General features: G+C 48.7%; 1 protein-coding gene across 1 annotated transcript in view; it reads right to left on the reverse strand.

The window, feature by feature from the left end:
- Positions 1-8,701: 8,701 nt before the first annotated feature.
- SLC1A1 (solute carrier family 1 member 1) overlaps positions 8,702-24,027 on the reverse strand; it is a 74,212-nt gene continuing 58,886 nt past the window's right edge. The window contains exons 6-12 of the mRNA XM_032866525.1: positions 23,382-23,480; positions 21,031-21,215; positions 19,757-19,864; positions 17,798-17,920; positions 17,186-17,380; positions 11,125-11,259; positions 8,702-9,043 (exon numbers count right to left, since the gene is read on the reverse strand). Coding sequence (XP_032722416.1) covers positions 8,797-9,043; positions 11,125-11,259; positions 17,186-17,380; positions 17,798-17,920; positions 19,757-19,864; positions 21,031-21,215; positions 23,382-23,480 — 1,092 coding nt within the window. The 3' untranslated portion in view covers positions 8,702-8,796. The remainder of the gene's footprint in view (positions 9,044-11,124; positions 11,260-17,185; positions 17,381-17,797; positions 17,921-19,756; positions 19,865-21,030; positions 21,216-23,381; positions 23,481-24,027) is intronic.

Genomic DNA, 24,027 nt, shown 5'->3' on the forward strand with positions numbered 1-24,027 from the left:
CACAGCGAGTGAGAGAGAACATAAGCAGGCGAGTGGGGGAGGGAGAAGCAGGCTTCCTGCTGAGCAGGGAGCCTGCCCGATATGGGGCTTGATCCCAGGACCCTGGGATCATAACCTGAGCTGAAGGCAGGTGCTTACTGACTGAGCCACCCAGGCGCCCCGTCTCTAACCCATCTTGAGTTCATTTTGTGTGTCGTGTAAGATATGGGTCCAGTTTCATTCTTCAGTGTGTGGACATCCAGTTTTCCGATTTATTGAGAAGATTATTTTTTCCTCATTGTATATTCTTTGCTCCTTTGTCAAAAATTAATTAATTGAGTATATATACATGGGTTTATTTCTGGTCTCTCTATTTGGTTTTGTTGATCTTTGTGTCTGTTTTTATCCCAATACCATTTTGATTACTATAGCTTTGTAATACTGCTTGAAATCAGGAAGTGTGATGACTCCCATCTTTGTTTTTTTTTTTTTCGAGATTGCGTTTACTATTTGGAGGGCTTTTGTGGTTTCATAGAGAAAGAGAAGATTGTTGTTTCTATTTCCAAAAAAAATACCATTGGAATTGTATTGGAAATTGGGTTGAATCTATAGTAAGCTTTGGGTTGTATGGACATTTAAAAATCTTAATTCTTCCAGTCTGTGAGCCTGTAATTTCTTTCCATTCTCTTGTGTCTCTTTCAATTTCTTTCATCAGTGTTTTAGTTTTCAAAGTATAGGTCTTAAGCCTCTTCAGTTAAATTTATTCCTAATTATTTTATTCTTTCCGATGCTAGTATAAATAGAATTGTTTCCTTAATTTCTTTTTCTAATAATTTGTTGTTAATGTATAGACACTCAACTGATTTTTGTGTATTGATTTTATGTCCCATCAGTTTACTGAATTTGTTTATTCAAACAGTTTTTTGATGGTGTCTTTTGGGATTTCTATATATAATGTCATCTGCAAACAGACAATTTTACTTCTTCCTTTCTGATTTGGATGCCTCTTCTCTCCACCTTGCCTCATTGCTCTGACTAGGACTTTTAGTACTGTGTTGAAGAAAAGTGGTGGGAGTGAACATCGTTGTGTTGTTCCTGATCTTATAGGAAAAGCTTTTATCTTCTTACCATCGAGTATGATGTCATCTGTGGGCTTGTTATATATGGCTGTCATTATGTTGTAGTATTAGTATGTTCCTCCTATATGTTCAGAGTTTATCACAAAGGATATTGAACTTTGTTGAATGGTTTTTCTGCATCTGTTGAGATGGCCATATGTGATTTTTATCTTTTGTTGTCATTACCGTGGCATATCACACTTCCTGATTTTTGGATGTTAAATCATCCTCCTACCTCAGGAATAAATTCCACTTGATCATGGTGTATGGTCCTTTTAATAAATGAGCTATTGAATTCAGTTTGCTAATATTTTGTTGAGGATTTTTGCATCTATGTTCATCAGGGATATTGGCTTATAATTTTCTCTTCTTGTAATGACCTTGTCTGCCTCTGATTTCAGGGTAATTCTGGCCTTGGAAGATGAATTTGAAAGCGTTAACTCTGCTTATATATATATTTTTAAAGATTTTCTTTACTTGAGAGAGCTAGAGAGAAAGAGAGCATGCATGCACACAAGTGGGGGGGGGGGGGGGGGGAGAGGGAGAAGCAGACTCCCCGCTGAGCCGGGAGCCTGATATGGGGCTCTATCCCAGGACACTGGGATCATGACTTGAGCCGAAGGCAGATGCTTAACCGACTGAACCACCCAGATGCCCCTCCGTATGTTTCTATCATCGATAATGCTGCTGTAAACATTGGTGTGCACATGTCCCTTCGAATCAGTATTTTTGTATCCTTGGTATTCTTTAAATACTTGGTAGAATTCACTGGCAAAGCTCTCTGAGCCTGGGCTCTTCCTGGTTGGGAGGTTTTTGATTCCCCTTGCTTTCCATTTGCATGGAGTTTTTACTCTCAGTGAAGCAGCACCTTGATGGTTAGGAACGCCGGCTTTGGAATCGGGTTTGAGTCCCAGCTGCGTGAACTTGGGGGCAATCCCATCACTCTCTGAGCCACAGTTCCCTTATCTGGAAAGCCGAGGGTGATAACACCTGCCTGCTAGGAGTGTGGAGGAGGATAAATACCACGGAGCACTAAAATAGGGCAGTGTCGGGCACAGTCAACACTTGGTAGGTGTCAACAATCATGATGGTTTGTCTTGAAAGTTTAGGCCCCCCAAACTCGAGTCAGCACTCCTGGCCTTCTCTGGCTCTCATCACCTGGCGGAGAATGTGGACACGGAGCCAAATTGCCGCGTGATCTCTGTTGTTGTGATCCTGGGCAAGTGAACCTTTTGTACCAGTTTCCTCCTCTTTAGAAACGGGGATAATAACAGTCCCTACTTCATGGTGGTGTTGGGATTAAATGAGTTAATATATATATTTTTAATGAGTTAATATTTGTTCCCTGCTAAGAACAGTGCTGGCCACAGAGTAACTGCTTTGCAAACATTTGTAAGTCAATTAAAACGAGCTTGCTCAGTGGTGCTGCTGCTGTTTGTTTTTCTGGAGTCGTGTCATCCCGTCCCCTCTGCGCTTGTCCTGGCAGGGAGAAAAATCCTCACTTAGAGCCTGCAGCCCTATGGTCAGGTCAACATCTTCCAAGAAGTTGGACCTGGGGCACCTGGATCTTGTCGGTTAAGCATCTGATTCTTAGTTTCGGCTCAGGTCATAATTGCAGGGTGGTGGGGTCGAGCCCTATGTGGGTCTGCTTGAGGCTCTCTGTCCCTGTCCCCCTGCCCATCCCGCCTCAAATAAATAAATCTTAAAAAAAGAAAGAAACTGGACCTTTATTTGCCTTAGAGTGTCGTCTTTACAAGAGGTGATGTTGCCCGAGAACAGGGTAGGTGGCTGTCTGCCTGGGATGGCATTGGAACAGACTTTTCCTTCCTGCCAGAAAGTCAGGCTTGGTAGCCTTTTCCCCTGCCTTGTTCGCGCTCCGGATTTCTCGGCTATAGGTGGCATGTTTTCCTAACTGGCCCCTCCTGACCCAGCAAAGAGCTTTGAGCATGTGTATGCTTAATGGGAAGTTGACCCATTCTTGTCTGTCTGACCCTTTCTGGCTAAATTAGGAAAACAGGATTAATGGATTAGCTCTGGGCATTAAAGCCAATTTGGGGTGCTGGGAAGACAAAAGCAAGCATTGGGGAAGGGTCAGCTATGTTCCTCTAGCTAACTGCTGGTGGTTTGTTTTCTGTATAAATAACTCAAGTATGTGTTACACAGTAGCACTTTTCCGACCCTTGTGAGACCAACACAGTTTCCTAAAGATCCAGATATTTCTTTATCCACAGATTGATTCTGGATCAATCCAGAATTGATTGATTCAATCAATCAATTGATTGATTCCCCCCGCCCCAGCCCCACCCCAAGCCTCAGCTCATACAGATCTTTGTGCTGGCCTTGAATTATTCTTGCCAAGCTAAGCGGAGGACCTTGGAAACACAAGGAGTCCTTAAAGGAAAATTACATTTGCATGCTTGGAGGAAGATCAAAGCCATCTTTAAAGTGTGCATCCTTCAGCACTTTCTGAGGGCCTGTCAGAAGATGGAGAAACATCCGTGCAGTGATGAGTGGGGCCTTCTCTTGGGACCAAACACTCAACTCATTTCAATCGCTCTTATCCTCACCTTGGAAAACCTGTTTTCCCATGGGGCCGGACAAGATTAAAAACACCAGCAGGGGGCGCCTGGGTGGCTCAGTGGGTTAAAGCCTCTACCTTCATCTCAGGTCATGATTCCAGAGTCCTGGGATCAAGCCCTGCATCGCATCAGGCTCTCTGCTCAGTGGGGAGCCTGCTTCCCTTCCTCTCTTTCTGCCTGCCTCTCTGCCTACTTGTGATCTCTGTCAAATAAATAAAAAACAAAACAAAACAAAACTACCAGCAGATCTCCAGACTCCTCATTTTTCTGCCCTGGCAGCCAGATCTTTGACTCTGAAATGCCCAGATGATGCAAACTTGCTTTGCATTCCCTCGGATACCTTGAAGTGAGGAAAGAGGATGTGATGTCCTCATATAATCCAGTAAAGAGCTTTCCTGAGTCATGGAGGAAAGGCAGCTCCCAGAGCCTCCAGTCGGTCAGGTCAGAGAGAAGGTGAGGGGTGGGTGGGGGGCAGTGGGGTTGGGCTTGGATTCTAGATACTACCGCTCAGGAGTTTGGTGGATTCTGTATGTTAGTTTCTGGATTTCTTTGCCTCCATCTTTGGATAAACCGTACTCTTGTGGGGCAGCTTCTTTCTAGGGAATATCCTGATTTTGCTGTCCTGAGGTCAGAGCTTCCCAGCTCCAGGCGAGCAAGGCCTCTAGAGATCAGTGAACGGTCTCCCGAGGAGGCCACTGCTTTTCTTTCTCCTTTCTTCCAGCAACAAAAGGGCTACTGATTTTATCTGGGCTTGGAGGGTTTACTAATAACTGTACCGAGCCTTGTGATGCCTTGCAGTTGGGCAAAGTGGAGATTTGTAGATGAAACCAGAAATGTGTCTGTAATCCCAGAGAGACGGCCTCCTAATCTCGCCCAGCACTGGGTTTTCCTAGTGAGAGGGCAAATGGGGCATCAATTATATGCTTAAATCTTATGGCTTGCTTAGGAGTTTTGTGGCCTTACTCAGCCTAGGCCCCTGAGACACGTCCCCAGTGGTCTCCCACCCATGGTCAGTAACTTCGTGGGGTGAGGTGCCATCACCTAATCCAATATAAACAGATCAGGCGGTTGTTCCCTAAGCGAACCGGGCAAGGCCTGCTTCTGGTTGTTTACATGACCGGGCTTTCAATTAAGAAGTCCACGACTGCAGGGGAGGGAGGCAGGCTGCCCCGCAGAGGGGATATTACAAAGTCCCACGTGGGGCCCAGAACAAAGTCTGCCGCAGCAGGTGGGGACGGTTTACGTGAGGTTTAGGGACCAAGGCGACAAAATCGAACTTCGTGTCCTGTGTGATTTCAGCATGTGGGAAGGGCTGCTCCACGAATGGGCATCTCAGGCTCAAGCCTGTGTCCGAGCACCTCCAGTCCCCCGTGTGTCTCGGAGCACGGAAGAAAGATGGGGCCACTCACCTGTGCTTTATCCCTGCGTGATCTTCTGCAGGAGGAAACGTTCAAGGTCTTAGGCTGTTGAGGTAGAAATGTCCCCTTTTCAGAACAGGCTTTCCATTTATGGAATGGGGGTTGCTTTTTTTTTTTTAATCATTTTTTTAAAATTTTCAGCATAACAGTATTCATTGTTTTTGCACCACACCCAGTGCTCCATGCAATCCGTGCCCTCTCTAATACCCACCACCTGGTTCCCCCAACCTCCCACCCCCCCTTCAAACCCTTCAGATTGTTTTTCAGAGTTCATTATTAAGTCTCACGAGGTTGGATTTACTGTTTGCTCCAATAACCCGGGTAGTAAGGCCGAGCAGTGAGAGGTCCAGTCCTCAGCCACGTGAGTGGCAAGGGCCCTAAAACTGAACTCGTGAAGCTGCCTGTCTGTGGTTCACCCCTGCAAACGGGGGGTGAGGGTGTACGGCGTTCTTTGGGGCGAGAGGCACTAGCAGTTACTGGACATGTAATGCACCAAATGCACCACATCCGTTTTCTCATCTGATACATAAAGCAGTCTCACGAGAAAAGATTTGTTATCCTCACTTCACAGGATAAGAATCGGGGCTTACACCATTGGCACGAGTCCCAGAGCTGACTAGCTGTCAGGGTGGTGCGTTCACTCACTGGTTTCTCTGGTGCCTTGCTGGGCAGTTCGGGAGTACAGACTATGGATCCTGTTGCACAGAATCTTGGCATTCTACCAAGGCTCTGCGGGACCATTTCCGCTTTCTGTTCCAGGAGGGAAGATTCTCAACACCTGTAAAGCCAACACCATTGCTGGCTCACCGCTGGGTTACGAGCCAAGCATAGTTTCCCCGGCTCTCCCAAGAATGGGGTGTTTTTTTTTTTTTTTTTTTAAATACTTTATTTGACAGAGAGATCAAGTACTCAGAGAGGCAGGCAGAGAGAGAGGGGGAAGCAGGCTCCCTGCTGAGCAGAGAGCCTGATGCGGGGCTCGATCCCAGGACCCTGAAATCATGACCTGAGCCGAAGGCAGAGGCCTAATCCACTGAGCCACCCAGGCGCCCCGAATGGGGTGTGTTTTTAACAAAGGGCCTTGTACCTACTGGGCTCACAAAGATCTGTTGAGACCAAGTCCCTTAGGAGAGCGGGTAACACTGTTTCTCAGTACGTGAGTGTACTCTGGGCAAGATCCAAGTCCTGGGGTGCCCTGCTCAGGTGGATTAACTCTTGCAAACAAGTCTGAGTAGCTGGGGAGCTGGTGTTGCATCCCGCGTCACCTGAAGACGTACCTGTCCTCAGTCTGTCCAGGTGGTGGTAAGCACTTCTGTAAGACACTGTCTTCTCTCAGTGTAGGGAGCTGTACATTGTTGTTGGTCATAGATGAGTGAGTCCACCAGGAGAGCCCGTCATGACCCATTTGTTGTTTGTAGGCACATCTCAGAGGGCAGGACTGGTCCCTCCGTGAAACCAGGGCACCATGACATGGAGATAAAACTCCCTCCTAGTACAGGAATTTCTAGTCAAATTATACCTTCCCTTTCATCTCAGTGGTAAAATACGGACAAACTCTCACCTTTTAGGGCCCTGTATTTCAGCCTTACCATCCCCACAGATTCACGCAAAGCATCCCCTTACTTTTTGTCAAGCCCGGCTTTCCCAACCTTGGGTGTAAACAATAATCGGTTTTCGCCCTGAATCCACTGACCATGTCCCCACCTTCCCACGCCCCTTCTGGGTACGTGAGATTAAAGAATAAAGAAGGAGGCTCGCCAGGAGGAAGGACGGAAGTTATTTATTGAGACTGGGATGGAACATTGTTCTCTTTTACGGGTTAACAGCACAGTGTGTTAAGAGGCTGGTTACAAACTCACTCCAAGGAAGGGTGACCTGAGGTCACCAGCAGCTCTGCCACCTCCCGCACCTAAGATCCCAGCCACCTGCCGAGGCGGTCAGACCTCTCAGCCCAGGACAAATGAGGGATTCAGCTGCATCAGTATTTAGACAGACTTCCAATGCGCACCAGCCGTGTTTGCCTTTTAAATCTCCTGTTGAATCACTGGTCCGTATTGATGGTGTGTGATGACAGCCCAGGCTCATTCTCTGCTAGATCCCAGGGACGGGTGGTCAATACTGAGCTCGTACTTACTCTTCCATGACCTTTGGCACAGCATCTGGTTTCTTAAATACCAGAGCACGGGCTTCCATTGGCTGCTCGGTACTGCAGGAGCGGGACGATTTCGGTCTCGGTGTAAATACAAGTTTTTATGTTAAGCGTTATTTACAAGGTGAGAGCCGAAGCACAGACTTTTTAATCAACTATCCTCACAAATTAGCAGAAGAATGACAGGAAATGGATGGTCAGGAGCAGGGCCGAGGTGGCTAGACTAGCAGTTGGAACGAACCTCCCTGAGGAGGAGACGAGTTTCATACAATGGGAGAATCCCCCTGAACCACTGATAACCACGTCTCATTTCATGGGACCGAACTCTGCAAGAATCCAGGGCAGGGACAGTGCTTTTTCTGGCCATGTGACTTGTTCAATCCATCAAACCCACATTGAAATATAACTTAGCTGGGAGCTTGCCACTATGGTTTGAGCCCTGCGAGGTACCAAAGGGCGAAGTCCTGTCATTTTTAAGTGGGTATAACTGACCTCGGAAGAATGGAGACTTCCAGCTGGATAACAGCACATCCAGCCTTACGCGAGTGACAGCTCTGTGTGCCATCTTATGCAGTGCTGACAGGGATTCCCTCCCAGTATAGTCGAGTCCGGGAGTCGTAGATGAACAGCATTGCCATCTTGGAGTATCACCGTAAGACACGTCTGCTTTGAGGCTGACACGCAAATGTGGCACAGACAACATGATTTTTCATTCTTGTGCTCCTGAGACAGGAGTTTGGAGAAGCCCTAAAACAGGTCTGGATTGAGATCGTAGTTATCGTTCAAGTACGAGGAGAGCTCTTTGTTTCACATTGACGGTTCAATTCTGATCTCTGTCTGGCAACTTATATGAAAATAATAAATATGTACACATATATATATCTATCTAACTCTATACCAAACACTGGGTTACTAGTTACCAGTGTCCCAATACAGTACATTGAAAAAAGAACCCTTCCCACAAAACCCCACACCTGTCTTAAAACTCTGATAGCAGAACTGTGCTGGTCTGTTTTCTTTCAAAGCGGTTACTTTGAAATTGGCTGGAGATGAGTCAAAAATGGACAATTTGGCACATTAATGGGGGAGGGGTGTTTATATGCACTGTAATCTATAAAAATGTGAGAAGTCAAAGGAAACCCATGCCAATAGAAAGCTTGAGTAAAAAGTTGTAATCAATAAGAGTATTTTTTTTTAAAAACCCAAAACACTGGGCTGTGTATGAGAAAGCAATTTTTCTTTCATGTCCATGTCCTAATCCAACAGTTACTACTCTACTTCCAAACTTTGTCTCTCGTAGAATTTTTACATTGCAGACAATCCAGCTTTCCTTTTCATCTGTTTTCTTTCATGTTACCCCACCCCCAAATCCCAGAACCCAAAGAGCAAAAGCTGTGAATTCAAATATAGAAAATAATCTGGAAGTCTGTCTATCAAATCAAATGTACAGTTGGCCATTCGTGTTTTTCTCTTCCTTATTTAATGTTTGGATTTGCTAAGAGATGACTCTCATGGAGCTGTCCTTCGTCATTCCTGGTCCTGTGAAGCCAGGGATTCTAGAACTGTGAGGTCTGGGTGAAAGAGATGGTGTCAGTCTTGTCCACCGCGAAGCCTCCGTTGACGTAGGACTTCTTGGTGTCGGAATCTTCGTTATCCAGGACTGTGGATTCCAAGGCAAAGGGGTTCACGATGTTGACTTCAGATGAAACATCCATCTGCTCCAGCTCCTTCTTGGACAGCTTCTCCACGATGCCTGTCCCAAACGCGTCCCCGAGGACATTCACCATGGTCCTGAACCGGTCCCTGGGGAAGAGAGAGACAGGAGGCCCGCAGTTCATTTCCAGTTGACACTGGACAGAGACAAGGATCTGAAGCATTCAGTTACAAATTAAGCAAATGGAGAAAGTTGTCATCCCGGTGATCGGCTCAGAGGCTCCGCTCCTCTCAGGCCTGGGGCAGACGGTGGCTTACAGAAGTGCAGAATGAGCAAACGGGCTCCCCGGGTGTGTGCTCCTGCTGAGGCACAATGACCCTCCTAAATCCAACACCAGTCTCCCCACATTCCATCCTCTCCTCCCAAAGAAATGTGAGGAAGGGTCAGAATTACACAAGCTGCGCCACCCCCTACCCCCCAATCTTGGGACTTTTCTAGGCTCTCTCTTGACTAAGGGGAGGGGATCCCGTGAGAGATGTCTGGGTGTCTGTGGGTGCAGCTGAGGGTTCCTGTGTGTTTGTGTGTCCTGAGAGGAGTCGTTTCTCTGCCACATTGAGCCACTCTACGAGCAAGTCAGCAGGGATACTACAGAGCGCAGAGCCAGAAAGCTGGACCAGCCAAGGAGTGGCTTCCTCCTTGTGGCACCCTGAGCCAGCCTTAACTCTTCAAAGCTTGGAGGAGATGCTGTGGGAAGAAGACATGCAGCGGAGAAGGCGTCCTGGTGAGAGGACAGGGGGGCCCTGCTGGGAGGCAGTGTGCACGTGAACACTTTCTCGTGAGAACCACCTCTGCAGGACAGGAAAGGCCACCAGTGTTTGCCCAGCCCCATTCTGGATGCCCTGTGATCTAGAACAAGGCCATGGACTGAACTAGTCCCTGGTAGGAACCAACCAGTGTCTTTTCATCCCACAGACTAGATAGGACCTTTGACTTCTTTCGGTATCTTGGAAGTGAAGGTCATGGGTTCCGGGAAGAATCAGGGAAAGAAGACAAATGCGAACCCACCCTCATCACTAGAAAGAAAACTGGAAGCACTTGCCTCCGTGAAAGGGTATCTTGGCAAGAAAGGTGTCACCTCGGCGGGGGGCTTGCGGGACCAGCCAGCCGCTGAGGGGGCCCCACCTGGCCTGCCTTCCCAGGGCGGAAGCTTTTCCTTGGGGTGTGACTGTATCTTCACCATTTCAGCTGCAGCTCGACAACCAGCTGGCACTGTTCTCCCCTGTAACCCCCCGCTGGTGCTGAGTAAAGGCTCAATTCGGAGCCCCGCGTGCCCCCAAGGACCAGGGGACCAATGCACAGAGTGGGTATTAAGGATAAAGCCTGGGACCCCAAGTTCATTCTAACTTGAACCTGGGGATCACACAGGGCCCATTCTTGCCCAGGTGTTCTGTGTTCCTCAGCCCTGTGTGTGTGTGTGTGTGTGTGCACGCACCCATGCGTGTGTGTGGATGTGAGAGAGTTGTCGAGTAAGACATGAACTGTCCAAACTGTTCTCATGGTGACAATAAAACCAGCCATGATTGAGCACACTGCCTGTCGAACCCTGTTCTAGACTCCCTGCTCACGTTAGCTGGCTCAGACCATGCCCCCACCAGGAGAGATACACAGAATAGTTCCCACCTCAGAGCCCGTGCAGCTGGGCCCCCAAGAAGCTAAGGAATTTGCTCGAGGCCAAACAGCCACTGAGACGCGGAACAGGGATTCAAACTCAGGCTGGTCTTACCCCAGAGTCTTTGCTCGTGCCACCGCCCCTGACGATGCTGGAGATCTCGGGAGGCTGGGCTGCCCTCGAACCAGGCCATTCTGAACCCGTGGGGCTGACCCAGGGCCCCGAGAGGCAAGGGGAGCCTATGGGGTTTTGGACTGTCTGGGACCTTATCCAGCTTCCTTCCCTTATCATCCTCTGCTCCCGCACCCAACTCCTGTCCTTGAGTATTATCAGGTCTGAATGAGCTAATGGAGATCACTGGCCTTTCAGAATCCAGGCTCAGAATTAGGAGGAGTTAATGTTTAAGCACGTTATCAGATGGCCTGGCGGGAGGGAAAGGAAAGCAGCGACAGATGGCTCGTCGGGCAATCTGAGGACAGAATGCTGACGGGCTGCAGACGTCGCGCGGCTGGGGCACTCGCCTCCCCACCCGGCCGAGGCAGTGCCCTTAGTCCAACTCACAGGAGCCAGTCAACGGCGATGATGAGGGTGACATCCTCTGCGGGCAGCCCCACAGCGCTCAGCACGATCACCATGGTCACCAGGCCGGCCTGGGGCACGCCGGCCGCTCCGATGCTGGCGGCGGTGGCCGTGATGCTGCGACCGAAACAGGGTGCAGGGGTTAGACGCCCATCTCTCCCCTCGGGGCCCCTGCCCTGAAACTCTTAGTCCCGATGGCTGTTTGCGCTGTGTCCCCAGATGGGCCGGTCAGAACCCGTGCTCTCCTGAGCATCAGCTCTGTCTCATTAGAGGGCTGCGGGGGGATGGGCGGGGAGTGGTGATCTTCTGGGGGGGGGGGGCGGGGAGGTAATTAAATCTCTCTAATGCAAGGAAGGGAAGAACTGCCCAAGTGGCCAAGAATGGGCAAGAGGGTTATTCAAGAGGAAGACAGAGTTCCCCAGCGGGGGCGTGCAGGGAAGGCTCAGCTACCTCTCTAGCATCCATTGTCCACGACAGGGGCCAATGATCTCTGCCTTTCTTGCTCCCTGTGCCCATCCACTCACCCAGCCAGGCATTCCCTGGCATCTGTACCTGCCAGGCCGGGCCAAGGGTTCTATGCACTTTGCTGACATCACAAGACTCTTGACCCCTGGGATCTGCCCTCCACGGCACTGAACTGAGAGACAGCCATGCCGCGTGGCGGAGGTAAAGTCGTTTATTCCTGACTGCTCTGGCCAGTGGATGCGCTTTCGGCCACAGGAAGAGAGGTCCGTGCCCGGAGAGGCGGCTGGATGGACGTCGTTACTGTGTATTTAAAAGACCCTCAGGCAGAGGCGGTGGGGCGCTAGGGAGTCTTCCCTTTGGAGTAGGTAGGTTTTCATAAAAAATATCATCCTTATTTAAATCGGGTCATTTTGCACATGTTGGTGAGGACGTGGAGAAAGGGGAACCCTCCTGCGCTGCTGGCAGGGATGCAAGCTGGTACAGCCACTCTGGAACACAGCATGGAGGTTCCTTGAAAAGTTGAAAACAGAGCTACCCTAGGACCCAGCAATTGCACTACTGGGTATTGACCCCAAAGACACAAACATAGTGATCCAAACGGGCACGTGCACCCCAATGTTTATAGCAGCAATGTGCACGACAGCCAAACTGTGGAAGGAGCCCAGATGTCTACTGACAGATGAATGGATAAAGAAGATGTGGTATGTATGTATGTGTACACACACACACACACACACACACACACACACACACACAGGAATACTATGCAGCCATCAAAAGGAATGAAATCTTGACATATGCAATGACACGGATGGAACTAGAGGGTATTATGTTAAGCTAAATAAGTCAATCATAGAAAGACAATTATATGATCTCACTTATATGTGGAATTTAAGAAACAAAACGGCTCATAGGGGAAGGGAGGGAAAAATAAGATAAAATCAGAGAGGGAGACAAACCATAAGAGACTCTTAATGACAGGGAAACGGGCACCTGAGTGGCTCAGTCAGTTATGTGTCTGCCTTTTGGCTCAGGTCGTGATCCTGGAGTCCTGGTACTGAGCAGGGAGCCTGCTTCTTTCCCTCCCTCTGCCTCTGTCCCGGCTTGTATTCTCTCGTTCACACTTTCTTTCTCAAATAAATAAAATCTTAAAAAAAAAACCCCAAAACTGAGGGTTGGTGGAGGGGAGGTAGGTGGGAAGATGGGCATAAAGGAGGACACTTGTAATGAGCACGGGGTGTTACAGGCAACCGACAAATCACTGACCTCTACCTCTGAAACTATTAATACATTATATGCTTATTAATTGAATTTAAATTAAAAAAAGGAAAAAAAATAAATCTGGTCATTTTGGAGAAAACAAGGGCTCACCATGCCCTGAGAAGCACCTGAATTTTGAATGAACTTGAAAGGACACCTGCTGCATGTTTTGGATGCCTGTTCTCATCCTTAGTGCAAGGATGCCACTGGGTTGAAAGTGAAGACACAGAAACTGTCCATTTAAACAGGAAGTATCCCTGATTCTGTCCACAAATCTACATTCTTGTGGGCTCAAAAACGCCTCAGAATTCTTACGAAGCAGATTCCATGGCTCTTTCTCCTGCCTCGCCATGTGCTGCAGATGGCCTTTGAGGGTCTGGTCAAACACAGGCCAGCTTTCTTTGACAACCATCTTTTCCTTCAGCGGCCGTGGACCACCAGTTCATAGTAAATTAAAGATTTCTGGGCTGTCCCAATTCCTTGAAACATTTCAGACCTACATAATCCTTTAGATCTGTTCTGACTTAAGTACTCTTTGGAAAACCCAAGTTTATTTTAATGTGGGTTGAAAAAAAATTTAAACTGAAGACAGCAGCAGGTTTTCTTTACCAGAAGTGATTTGTGCCCGTGACCATGGATCTCTTTTTGGAAGTCCCAGCCAATCACAGTTAACTGTGTGCCTATAGCCTATGGCTGGGTTCAAAATCCAAAACCCACTGTGTCCAAGAAAACTCTGCCTTAGAGCCTTGACCTTGGTTCCTAAACTTCAGCCATTTGACTGACTTTGGTCTGAGACTGGGAACTATCAATCTTCAGATGGGGGAACAATATAAAAACCCAGTCCTTCTGACTATATTTGACTTTGTCTTTACAGGGTTTTCATAGTCGAACACACAGTAGTCACTGGTAGAAAGTTCCTTCCTGGTGCTGAGATCTGGCTTTCAGACGGGATACTTAGCTCAGGTCCCATCCAGGCTGGGCCCGGGGTCTGAGCTGAAGCCTGCAGAGGCCTGAGCGTCAGACCTGTTTTCAGTAGCAGCACGTCCTTAAGCAAGTTCCCCCTGGCTCTCAGTTCTTGCCTGTGGGATGCGGAGACCATGTCGAGGGGCACCTGGATGCCCCAGATCCTTACACACTGAGGCCACTTCTGCTGCGTTAGCAGCTGCTGGCCTCACCCCTGCTGTGCCCAGGATCACCCCTCACAGCTACAGAGCTATCAGTACTAAGGCCACTGCTGCTCCTTTCCTCCTCCAGGCTCCTTCTAGGCCCCAAATCCAGTCATCACCTTTCATTATAAGACACATTTATCCTATTTTCCATCAGTCGTAACCTTTGATTAGTGAATGTTGCAATAAAGCCACAAAAGGGTTTGTCTTGGGTGGATGGCACCTACGTTGCTTTGATGTCGAGCCAAGCAGGCTACGGAAGTCGATGAGCCATGGGTCTAACCATCGGCCGCAGGAACCGCAACCGTAAGTTGTGAAGGGAAAAACCATGTTTGTTATTTCATTCCGTCCTGAGCAGAGCCAGCAAGGATTTTAAATTTTAGGTCAGTGATGACTGGGCCTCACAGTTGCAGAGGTTGTCTCTGGGCCGGTGGTTATTTATCAGCAAGTCTGATTTAAGGGTATAGGGGCACCTGGCGGGCTCAGTCAGGAGAGCGTGTGACTCTTGATCTTCGGGGTTGTGAGTTTGAGTCCTACTGCTGGGTGTCGAGATGATTTGAAAAAAATACACCAGAGCAGGGAGAAGCAGAGGCGGACAGGTTTTGATGTGAAATATTTAGCTTCTCCACCCAAAGTTTATTTGTCTAGCAGTCAGGTTAACAAAAAAACAAGGTTATTAAGATCTAGGGAACTTATGACTTAGGGAAAGAGGGAGGGAGTTCACCACAAAGCGGCAAATACCCAATCCAGCGGCTACCTCGCACAGCCACTCCTTGGAAATCAGTCCAGGGCAGACTGGGTCCAGCAGGCCAGGGTGAGGGAGATGCCCAAGGGCCCTGGGAAGGACCAAAGCCAAGTGGCGGAGCTTTCTCAGGCCTGATGCAAGGTTTCAAATTTAACACACTCACTGCTGCTCAAACTGTAGGACTTGACTCAAGCTCTTTCGGCTGGGGCTGCTTAAGCCACAGACACTGTAGACCACAGAGCCCAGAGACAGTGTCCCGGCTGATGTACCAATGGTCTAGTTGGCACTTGCTTCAGTTAGTGTCAAGCCAACAGCAAGAAGTACTTCATGACTTAGGGTTGGGGAGGAGTTCAAAATACACCGTATTAGAACACTGTTAGAACTGCCTTCACACCTGCAGTGAAAGCCTGTGCCAAGCACCGGGGCTACAAGACTGTTCACCCAGAAAGGCCAGATCCAGCCTTGTGCAGGCCCAGGGACCCAGCTGAGTTGTAAACTTGCACTCCAAACTGAATGCAAGTGGCCAGATTAGCTCTAAACCCAACCCATCCCTTCAAAGCAGTGCTGTCCAGTAGAATTTTCCATGACGGAACCTAACTCTACAATGACGGAAGCTCCTACACTTGCTGCGTCCAACCTGTGTTCATGGCTTGTAGCTACCATCTTGAACAGGCTTGTTTCAGAGCAACATTCATTAATGACGTTTTCAGCATCGACTTGAGCAGACAATTTCAGTCTTCATTTGAGTAGAATTCTTTGCGGTATCAGGCTCTTTGAGGATCCCATCCTTGGAAATCTCTCTTCACTGGGTTTCGGTGATGTGATGGTCTCATGGCTCTCCTTCTACCTTTCTGTTCCTTCTTGGTCTCCCTCTTGGTTCTCCCCTCCTCTGCCTGCCTTTAATATTAGGATTTTCTAGAGCTCAGTTCTTAGTCCTTTTCTATTTGGCACAAACCCTCTCTATGTAACATCTTGAGCCCTCACTCTGTACACACCATTTGAAGCGTTTTATGTGCACTGACTTAATTATCACTACTTGCATAAGATGTAGGTACTATTATTATCCATATTTTACAGGCGAGAAAACAGGAGGTTATCGAAGTCAAGTACCTTGGCCAAGATCACAGTTAATCATGGTGAGGTTAAGCCTCAAACACAGATGACTGACTTAAACCACATGCTTGATGACTGCCCTCCCGCTGAAGCCTCTGACATCGTATCTGCACATTTCTCACTGCAGAGTTCCACCTGGACATCTTGAAGGCATTTCAAATTCAATGTGACAAAAAGCATAAGCTCTTTATTTTCCCACCTATGCTTGCTTCTCTTCCACTAGTCTCTGTTCTGGTAGGCACCATTCGCCAGTCCAGAACCATCCGCCTATCCTGGAGTCATCCTAACTGTCCCCCGCTTCCCAACCCTCCCTGTGAATCCAACTGATGCCTCTTGAATTCATTAGCTCTTCTCCATCCTCAGTGACAGTGCCTTGATGTAGGCTTTTTTTTTTTTTAATATTTTATTTATTTGAGTGAGAGACCACCAGCAGGGTGCTGGTGGGAGGGCAGAGGGAGAAAGCAAAGCAGACTCCCTACGGAGCAAGGGGCCCAAAGTGGGGCTTGATCCTAGAACCCTGGGCATGACTTGAGCTGAAGGCAGATGTTTAACTGACTGAGCTACCCAAGAGCCCCTGATGTAGGCCTTTTAATTCCTTACTTGGACTTCTGCAGTAGTCTCCTAACTAGTCTTCCAGTTTATGTTCCTGTTCCCATCTAGTCCATCCACCATATTGCCAAGTTACCCTTTAAAAACGCAAATCTGTCCATATTATGAAAGACTGTCTGATCCCATTCCAGGAGCAGCTCACATGAAGCCTTTCAGGAGATGATCCCTGCCCTCTTGTTTCTCTATGTTCTTCACATTGTAATCTATGTCGGCAACATCTAATAATCTGTCCTCTGTAACTAGGCCGTGGTTATATCATGAGCCCCCATACGTGCTAGTCCTTTTTATCCCAGATGCTCTTAGTTCCTTCTTCTCTTACTAAATTCTTTGCTCTTCTGAGACTAAACCTTCTGCTTCTCTGGGAAGCCTCTCCTCACCTTCCCTTCCTTCTTTGGTGCCCTCTATATCCTCTGAAACCTCCACGATAGCTCTTAGCACATCCCCGCATTTACTTAGGTATCTGTATCCCCCTACATACTGGGGACCCCCTGAAAGCAGGGACTGGCCCTTATTCCACCTTGAATCCTTGGCATCTGTGTGCCTAGCACCCACTGGGTACGCTGAACCAAGAACAGTGATGGTTTTGGCCCTCCAGATTTTTATTTTCTCCCCCCCGCCACTGGCAATTTTTCCTTGATACAGTTCCAATAACAGAAATGAACACGAGCATGACCTCACGCCCTACCTGATTGTGATGATCTGCCCGATGCCCAAGTCCAGGCCATTCAACTGTGCAATGAACACGGCTGCCACTGCCTCATAGAGAGCCGTCCCGTCCATGTTGATCGTAGCTCCCACGGGCAGCACGAACCTGGTGATCCTCTTGTCCACCTGGTTCTTTTCCTCAGCACAGCGGAAAGTGACTGGCAGTGTGGCTGAACTGTGTGATAGAAAGAGAAAGAAACTTATGGTCCAGGAATGCCAGGGCTCAGTCCCCACCCTGGAGAGACACTTTATGCCAAAAACCAAACCCAGAGCCCAAAGCATGCTGGCACTTCCGGCAGGTCCAGGAATGAGAATGTACTGGGTCCGGGGCTGCTCCAAGTGACAGTGTAACCCATTCTGGGGCTGCAGGCCATGCCGCAAGGATGAGAAATACCCAGCAGGGGGCAGAAATGTTCAAGGACACAGGCAGAGAATCTAGAGGTCATTCCCTGAGTTAAAGGCAGCTACAAAAGCATAAGCGGGGGAGGGGGGGTCAGTTTCATGTGTGGTGGGGACAGCTCTCATCCGCAGTGGATGAGAGCTGACAAGAAATGGCCCAGAGGCTTCTCCCGGACGCCCCTCCTCTGTTCACCTGGAAGAGATCATGAGAGCCGTCAGGAGAGCCTGAGCCATTCCCATGGCGAATCGGAAAGGGTTCTTCCGTACGACTATGAAGTAGATGAGTGGGAGAATGACAATGGAGTGGATCGCGAGCCTGTAAACAAGAAAGAGAAACAGGTTCGTAGAGGGCACCACCTCCTCACAGTAATCCCTTTTTCCAAACAGCTTTTTAAAAATTCATGATAGATCACTGGATTTTCATAATGACCCAAGAGAAAATGAGAAGTAGGGCAAGGGCATATGTCTCCATATATCCACCAATGAGTATGAGGAGACTCACTTAGCAAATGAAGTAGCTTTTCAAAGTGGTGAAGCCAGTAGCTGAATCCACATTTTGGAGCTCACAGAACACGTATGTCACACTGCCAAGCCCTGTACGTGCTCTTCCTGCAATAGGTGCTAACGAGCTTTCACTTCCTTCTGCTGCTGAATACTTACCACTCTTCTAAGACTCAGCAAAAGGTCCCTCTCCTCCAGGAAGCCTTCCCTCACCTTCACAGGTGGATCGGACCCCTGTTTCCTTGGTAGCTCTGTGGCTCCACACTCATTGCTACCACAAACCCTCATCCTACACCCAGCACCCCCTGTTCCCTGGACCACACTGCTGTCCTGCTGGATGGTGCCCACCCTCCAAGAAGGCCAGGAAGGGGTGAGTCCCTGCTTTCCTACAGGCATACCTCAGGAATGACCTCCTTTTCTTTGTTATTCCTGCCTTCCAAAACGACTCCTTGTTTCATGTAGGACTATACAGGTTATGTAAAACAGGGGGCTTAAAAAACGAGACCAATCCAGCAGGTGCCATGTAAGAGTTTACAGATCAGTTAGTCAAAGCTAAAATAAGAAGAAATGAGGCCATTGAAAATACAGATCCTGAAGGTCCGTCATGAGGGTTCTAGGTAGCAGGCATGGCTAAGAACTAGGAGAAATTTAGTTTTCTGTTAGAAACCCAGGTAGGACAAACAGAAACCAGCAGAAATGTGTCATAAAATGACTCAGCATAATAAACATCAGCCAAATCGCTGCAGGGACACAGGCTCTGGCCTCTAGAAGGGTGCAAAGCCCTGCTCCCGTACCACTATGGCCCTGGGATTGGATGCTGTAGACACCCAGGCTGCTGCTTGTTGGCTGGAAGGGCTGTGCTTTTGGTAAACACAGATGGATTCCCCAGGGCACTTGCACTCCCAACAGGTGAGCTCACTGGCCAAGGCGGGCGTTTGGGAGCACTGACCTGTGGAAATGTGGGTGGTTTATCCATTCCCTTCGTCCATATTTCTTAGCATGTATGACGTATCCCGTCCCTGCTAGATATCCACGGGCACCATCCTTAAATTATCTCACCCTACCTCCCCTCAAGGAACCAATAGTGGGCTGCAATGAATATGTAGACGACCTGCTGCCTCCCTGCTTTACCCACTTCTTCCCAGCCTGAAGACGTTCCCGGCATCCTCTTTGACACTCGGGTGGTGCAGGGCACGGTAGCAGTGCACAACCCCACCAGTGGGGTTGGAACCAACCAGCCACACACTCCTACTTGCTCAAGTCTCATTGCATTCAGGCCCTGCCCGATTTCTTTCTTGGGACTGGGGTCCTCGTGGGCTATTCCTACGAGTTTGGTGAGTTTCCATCCTTGAAGAAGTGAATGCCAAGAGAGGCTTCCAGTGGGTTTTGCTTGTTCCAATGAAGGGTTTTAACAACAAATAAAGGCAGCGATAAACCATGGTCCAGGCTGTTCTGCCAAGATCTGGCAATTAGCACAGTGTGATCCTCCCCCAGTACAGCTGCTAAAGCCAGCCCCCCCCACCCCGCTCTCTTATCTCTGAACCCCATCTTCCTCGGCCCATGGGAGAAGCCAATTATAACTGGAACGCTGCTTCTCAGTGATCCAGTGGCTCAAACACAGTTCCTGCTTCCTCTCCCGAGTCTGACATACCCACTCAGGACGGTGGCCATGTAAAGGCCCAGCTTGCGGAATATTTCCCAGTCTTCAACTTCTATGATCTTCCCAGCAATCAGGAACAAAATGCCAAGTGGCATGTAGCTAGAACATAAGCACAGCAAAGACACTTCCATCATCAGGTGTCTTCTCGAGGTGGGACTGCTGGGGAGGAAGCAAGCCAGGGTATGTACTTTGGCTTGGTGCGGGCGCTCAGCTGGGAGGAGCACCGGGTCCACAGGGAGGCTAAGGTTTCAGCCTCCGGTCCTGGTGGACCGCACTGGCGCCAGGATTTAGCGCCTGTGCATGCACCTTAAATTCTACTCACCCAAGCTACCTTAGATGAGCGAACTTGGCAAGAACGTGTGGTAGAACAGCTGTCTATCCTGCACCGTGCTCCCGGGGCACGGACGTCCTGCCAATGGTCCCATCTGCAGGGCTCAGTTTTGCCTGACCCTCCATAGATGGCACCACGCTCTTTCTAGCCCCGGTCATCTTGTCTCCCAGGTAGTCATATCAGCAACAGAGCAATGCCATTAGTCGTGGAAGTGCTCAGAACGGCTCTGTTTGTGCAGCTCTATTTGCGTGCCTTGTATTGGGTTAAGTATTTGACATGCATCATTTCCCCTAATGTACTTCTCCCAACCCGAGGGGCAGACTTTTATTATCCTTTTTTTACACACGAAGAAGCCAAGGTTCAGTGGGAGTAAGGGGTCGAAGTTGCTAGAGCCTTTGCGTCACCGTCGGTGTCTACACTTGAGAGTAATGTCGGGTCAACTCAGTAAGACATAAATGGGGGCAGAGATCACCTCGCAAAGGTGGACTTGTTGGCACCTCCAGGGACAGGGCAGGGACTCAGACAGTGCGGCTGGTGTGTTCTCATCCAAATGGCAGTTTCATTTGGATGGAAACAAAATACAATGGGAAGTATTTTGAATATCACATCTGGGCCCAACAAGGAGAGCACTTGGGTTTCGATGTGCCAGGAACCCCTTCAAGTCACTATTTTAAGAGTTATTTCTTAGACAAATGCCGGTTGGGAGCAAGCTGACCAGGGGCTTTGGGAGAACAGACAACGGCTGACACTCAGATTCTTATCGGTGAACTCATGCCTAAGTGATATGTAGAATTCCTGAACACTCCAGTGTCTCGGCATTCCGCGTTCCTCCTTCCTACGGGGAGGTCAGTGGAGAAGCGCAGGCCCCTCTATCCTAATTTTGAGGGGACAACTGTAAGAAGAAGCAAGATGGCATTCACCAGCATCTGCTCACCACATAATGATCTGAACGATTTTCATGGTTGCATCACTCAGAGCATTGAAGAAATCCACCAGAATCTGTCCTTTTTCTCCCATCTTTCCAATGACAAGTCCAAAGACAAGGCAGAAGACAATCAAGCCCAGGACATTTATGCCGTCCGAATACATGCCTACGACTTTGTATTCCTTTGTTTTGTTCTGTGGATCAAAACCGAGAGAATATACTGATGCGTGATTCTAATTTTGCTGGAAGGCAGAGGCCCCGAAATGAGAAGCTATGATAGCCAGACATAACAAACTAGTAGTCCACCAGTCAGAGTCAACAATACTCGGGGAGAAAACAAACAACAACAAACCACCTACATGTGTATTGAGTTCCTACCGCTCCCATCTTCTGCCACAGAAGCGTAAAGGGATTTTTTTTTTCGCTTTCTCAAAAAACCCAAACTTGAAGATTGCTTTTGAAGTATTCTTATTCTGGGATGTCTTACATTTTTAATAAGAACTTTAGAATCAAGGCACTTTTCAGGGGTTATTTTAACTACTAGCAACTTTGGAGTCTGCGTGAAAAAGATAGGACTTAAGAATGCAGGAAGCTCAAATTATTTGCCAGGGTGAACATTTTTAGGATATCTATCTGATAGTGATGCACAGAAGCCTTCTTTACTGCCTCTAACTGGGTGGCCAACAGGACTTTAGAGATGTAAATATTACCCAAACGGCTGCTACTGTGAACTGTTTCTTCCCCTTATCCTGGGTAGGAACAGCGTGAGAGATGCTGGGAAAAAACTTACTCCGAGTGGGGCTGCATGAGATTTTCTGAGAGATTTCACAGGGAGATAACATAATTGGAGCAGCACAAGTCAGCCTTATAAAGTATTATAAATGGTTGATAAGCTCCTGGCATGCCCGCCATTTTTTACTTATAATCTGATATGCTCAAACACGGATTTATCGAGCCGCGAGTGTGCTAACTGCACTGGCTACAGGATAAGTCTTAGAAATACAGCTCGATAGATAAGATTAACTGTAGGGAAAACAGACCCGTGAGAGCGATACGGTGCGTCACGAACTGCATGCCAAACCACAGCTGCAGGCATCAGGCAGGGACGGACCTGGGGCCGAGGGGTGGGGAGAGCGCAGCCTCGCCAGCAGACGGGCAGGAGATGGAAGCATTTTCCAGAAAAATGATGTAAGGAGAGGCAAAGTCATCATACCCTGGGCCTGCCCTACCGTGCCTGGAGAGTTCCTACTCTTCCTTTAGGGCCCCCAAACTAATTTAACCCTCTGTGTTGAATGCCCCCGAGTAGCCTGCTCTTCCCGGTTGCAATGCTCGTCACGTAAGGGCAGGGGCCACACCTGTCTGCACCACTGGCCTCCCAGGGCCCAGCGGGGTCTAGCTCCTGGGGGCCGTTCACAAAACTCTTGGTGGAATCACGTGCAAAGGTGGAAAGAAGGAGAAACCAAGGAGGTGGGTCTGGATGGGACAGAGAGGGCATCCGGGAGGGGAGCTGGGGAACCAGGGAGGCGCACGGACGTGGAGGGCCACTGGGCCAGGCGGAGGACTTAAGGATTCCGCAGGACGAAGCAGGAGGCCACCTCGCTCTATCTGATTTGCATTCCTAAGTCTCCCAAACACTTGTTCCTTAAATCTTTTCTTCCTGTGTGGAGGCAGGGAATGTTTGGCAGAATCTACCATAGGACTAGGGAGGAACTACTTCATGCCCGTATGGTGGCCTCTTCTCTACTGCTGAAATCCCAGCAGCTCTCAACATCCCCACCCCGACACCGTCAGGCCTGAGTGAGGCCGACCGAAGGCACAGGTGTCTTCTGTCTGGCCAGTCACAGCCTTCTTGCCCTGAGAACCACACACAGCGCTGCAGCACGATGCGTGGGGGGACATCTCAAACAGTGAAATCATCATGAAAAGGCACAAAAATGTGAAAAAAAACTATGGCATAAACACACCCCTAAAAGGACACTGGTTTATAGTAAGAGAGCTGAAACAAGAAGCCAGTGCCTAGGGCACCCGGTTGGCTCAGTTGGTAGAACAGGTGACTCTTGAGCTCAGGGTCATGAGTTCAAGCCCCACACTGGGCATGGAGCCTACTTAGAGAAAAAAAGAAGGCAGAGCTCGGCCTTGCTCGCCCTCAGCTGGGAGTGCATATGTTGGGTGACTGGAACTTCTCACCACTCCCTGTGTTTCTGCAAACAAGGTGAGAGCTTCGTGTTGATTTGGGGGGTTACAAATACATTTTAGAGGGTAGAAGAATTCACAAACAGTGAGGACTGACTGTATTTCCATCTCCTGCCTGTTCGCAGCTCACCCTGCCTGCTGGGGAAGGGGTGCGGGCGACGACGTACCTTGGAAATGGCAGTTGTCATGATGGCTGTGACAGGTGTGTCTGTCATGTTTGTCCCTGGCTCACTGGGAGCATTCGTTTCTTCACGCTTGGTTTTATACTGCATGTTGGAGGGGAGGAAAGAGACCAGAGAAACAAACAAAATAAGCGTTTTTCAAGCATCTGAGCCTAAACCACAGGAATATGTCAGTTGGGCTAAACAAGTACCACGGTAGCCTTCTGCCCCTGTCGCCTCTCTGGGCTCCCGTGAGGCTCTGGAAGCAAAGGCGAGGCCACGAGATCCAAAGCCCGATTCCCACAGCCACCATTCAACGATGTCAGAACGTTCTCTTTCATAATAAGGGGCAAATTAACAGAGCGATAATGGGGAAGAATGTATAGGTTTCATTTGCTTTAACAGACATTATGGAGATCCTGCCACTCATTTTGTTTCTCTGTTTACTCCTTCATTATTATTAACCTGGGAGAAACGCCTCATTACTTTGATGAGTGCAGTCACCATGGCTTTAATACATGTCAAGAACTAGATGGTTGTTCCCAGATCAAAAACGCCTTTAGGGCCAGGCCACGAGGGACATTTCTGTTGAATTCCCTTCCTTCAGCTTTGGGGCGTTCTGCCGAGCTTCCGCAGGGAGGCCGAAGAAAGA

Source organism: Lontra canadensis, unplaced genomic scaffold (assembly GCF_010015895.1).
Source record: "Lontra canadensis isolate GAN:19392208 unplaced genomic scaffold, GSC_riverotter_1.0 scaffold31, whole genome shotgun sequence".
Taxonomy (NCBI): Eukaryota; Metazoa; Chordata; class Mammalia; order Carnivora; family Mustelidae; genus Lontra; species Lontra canadensis.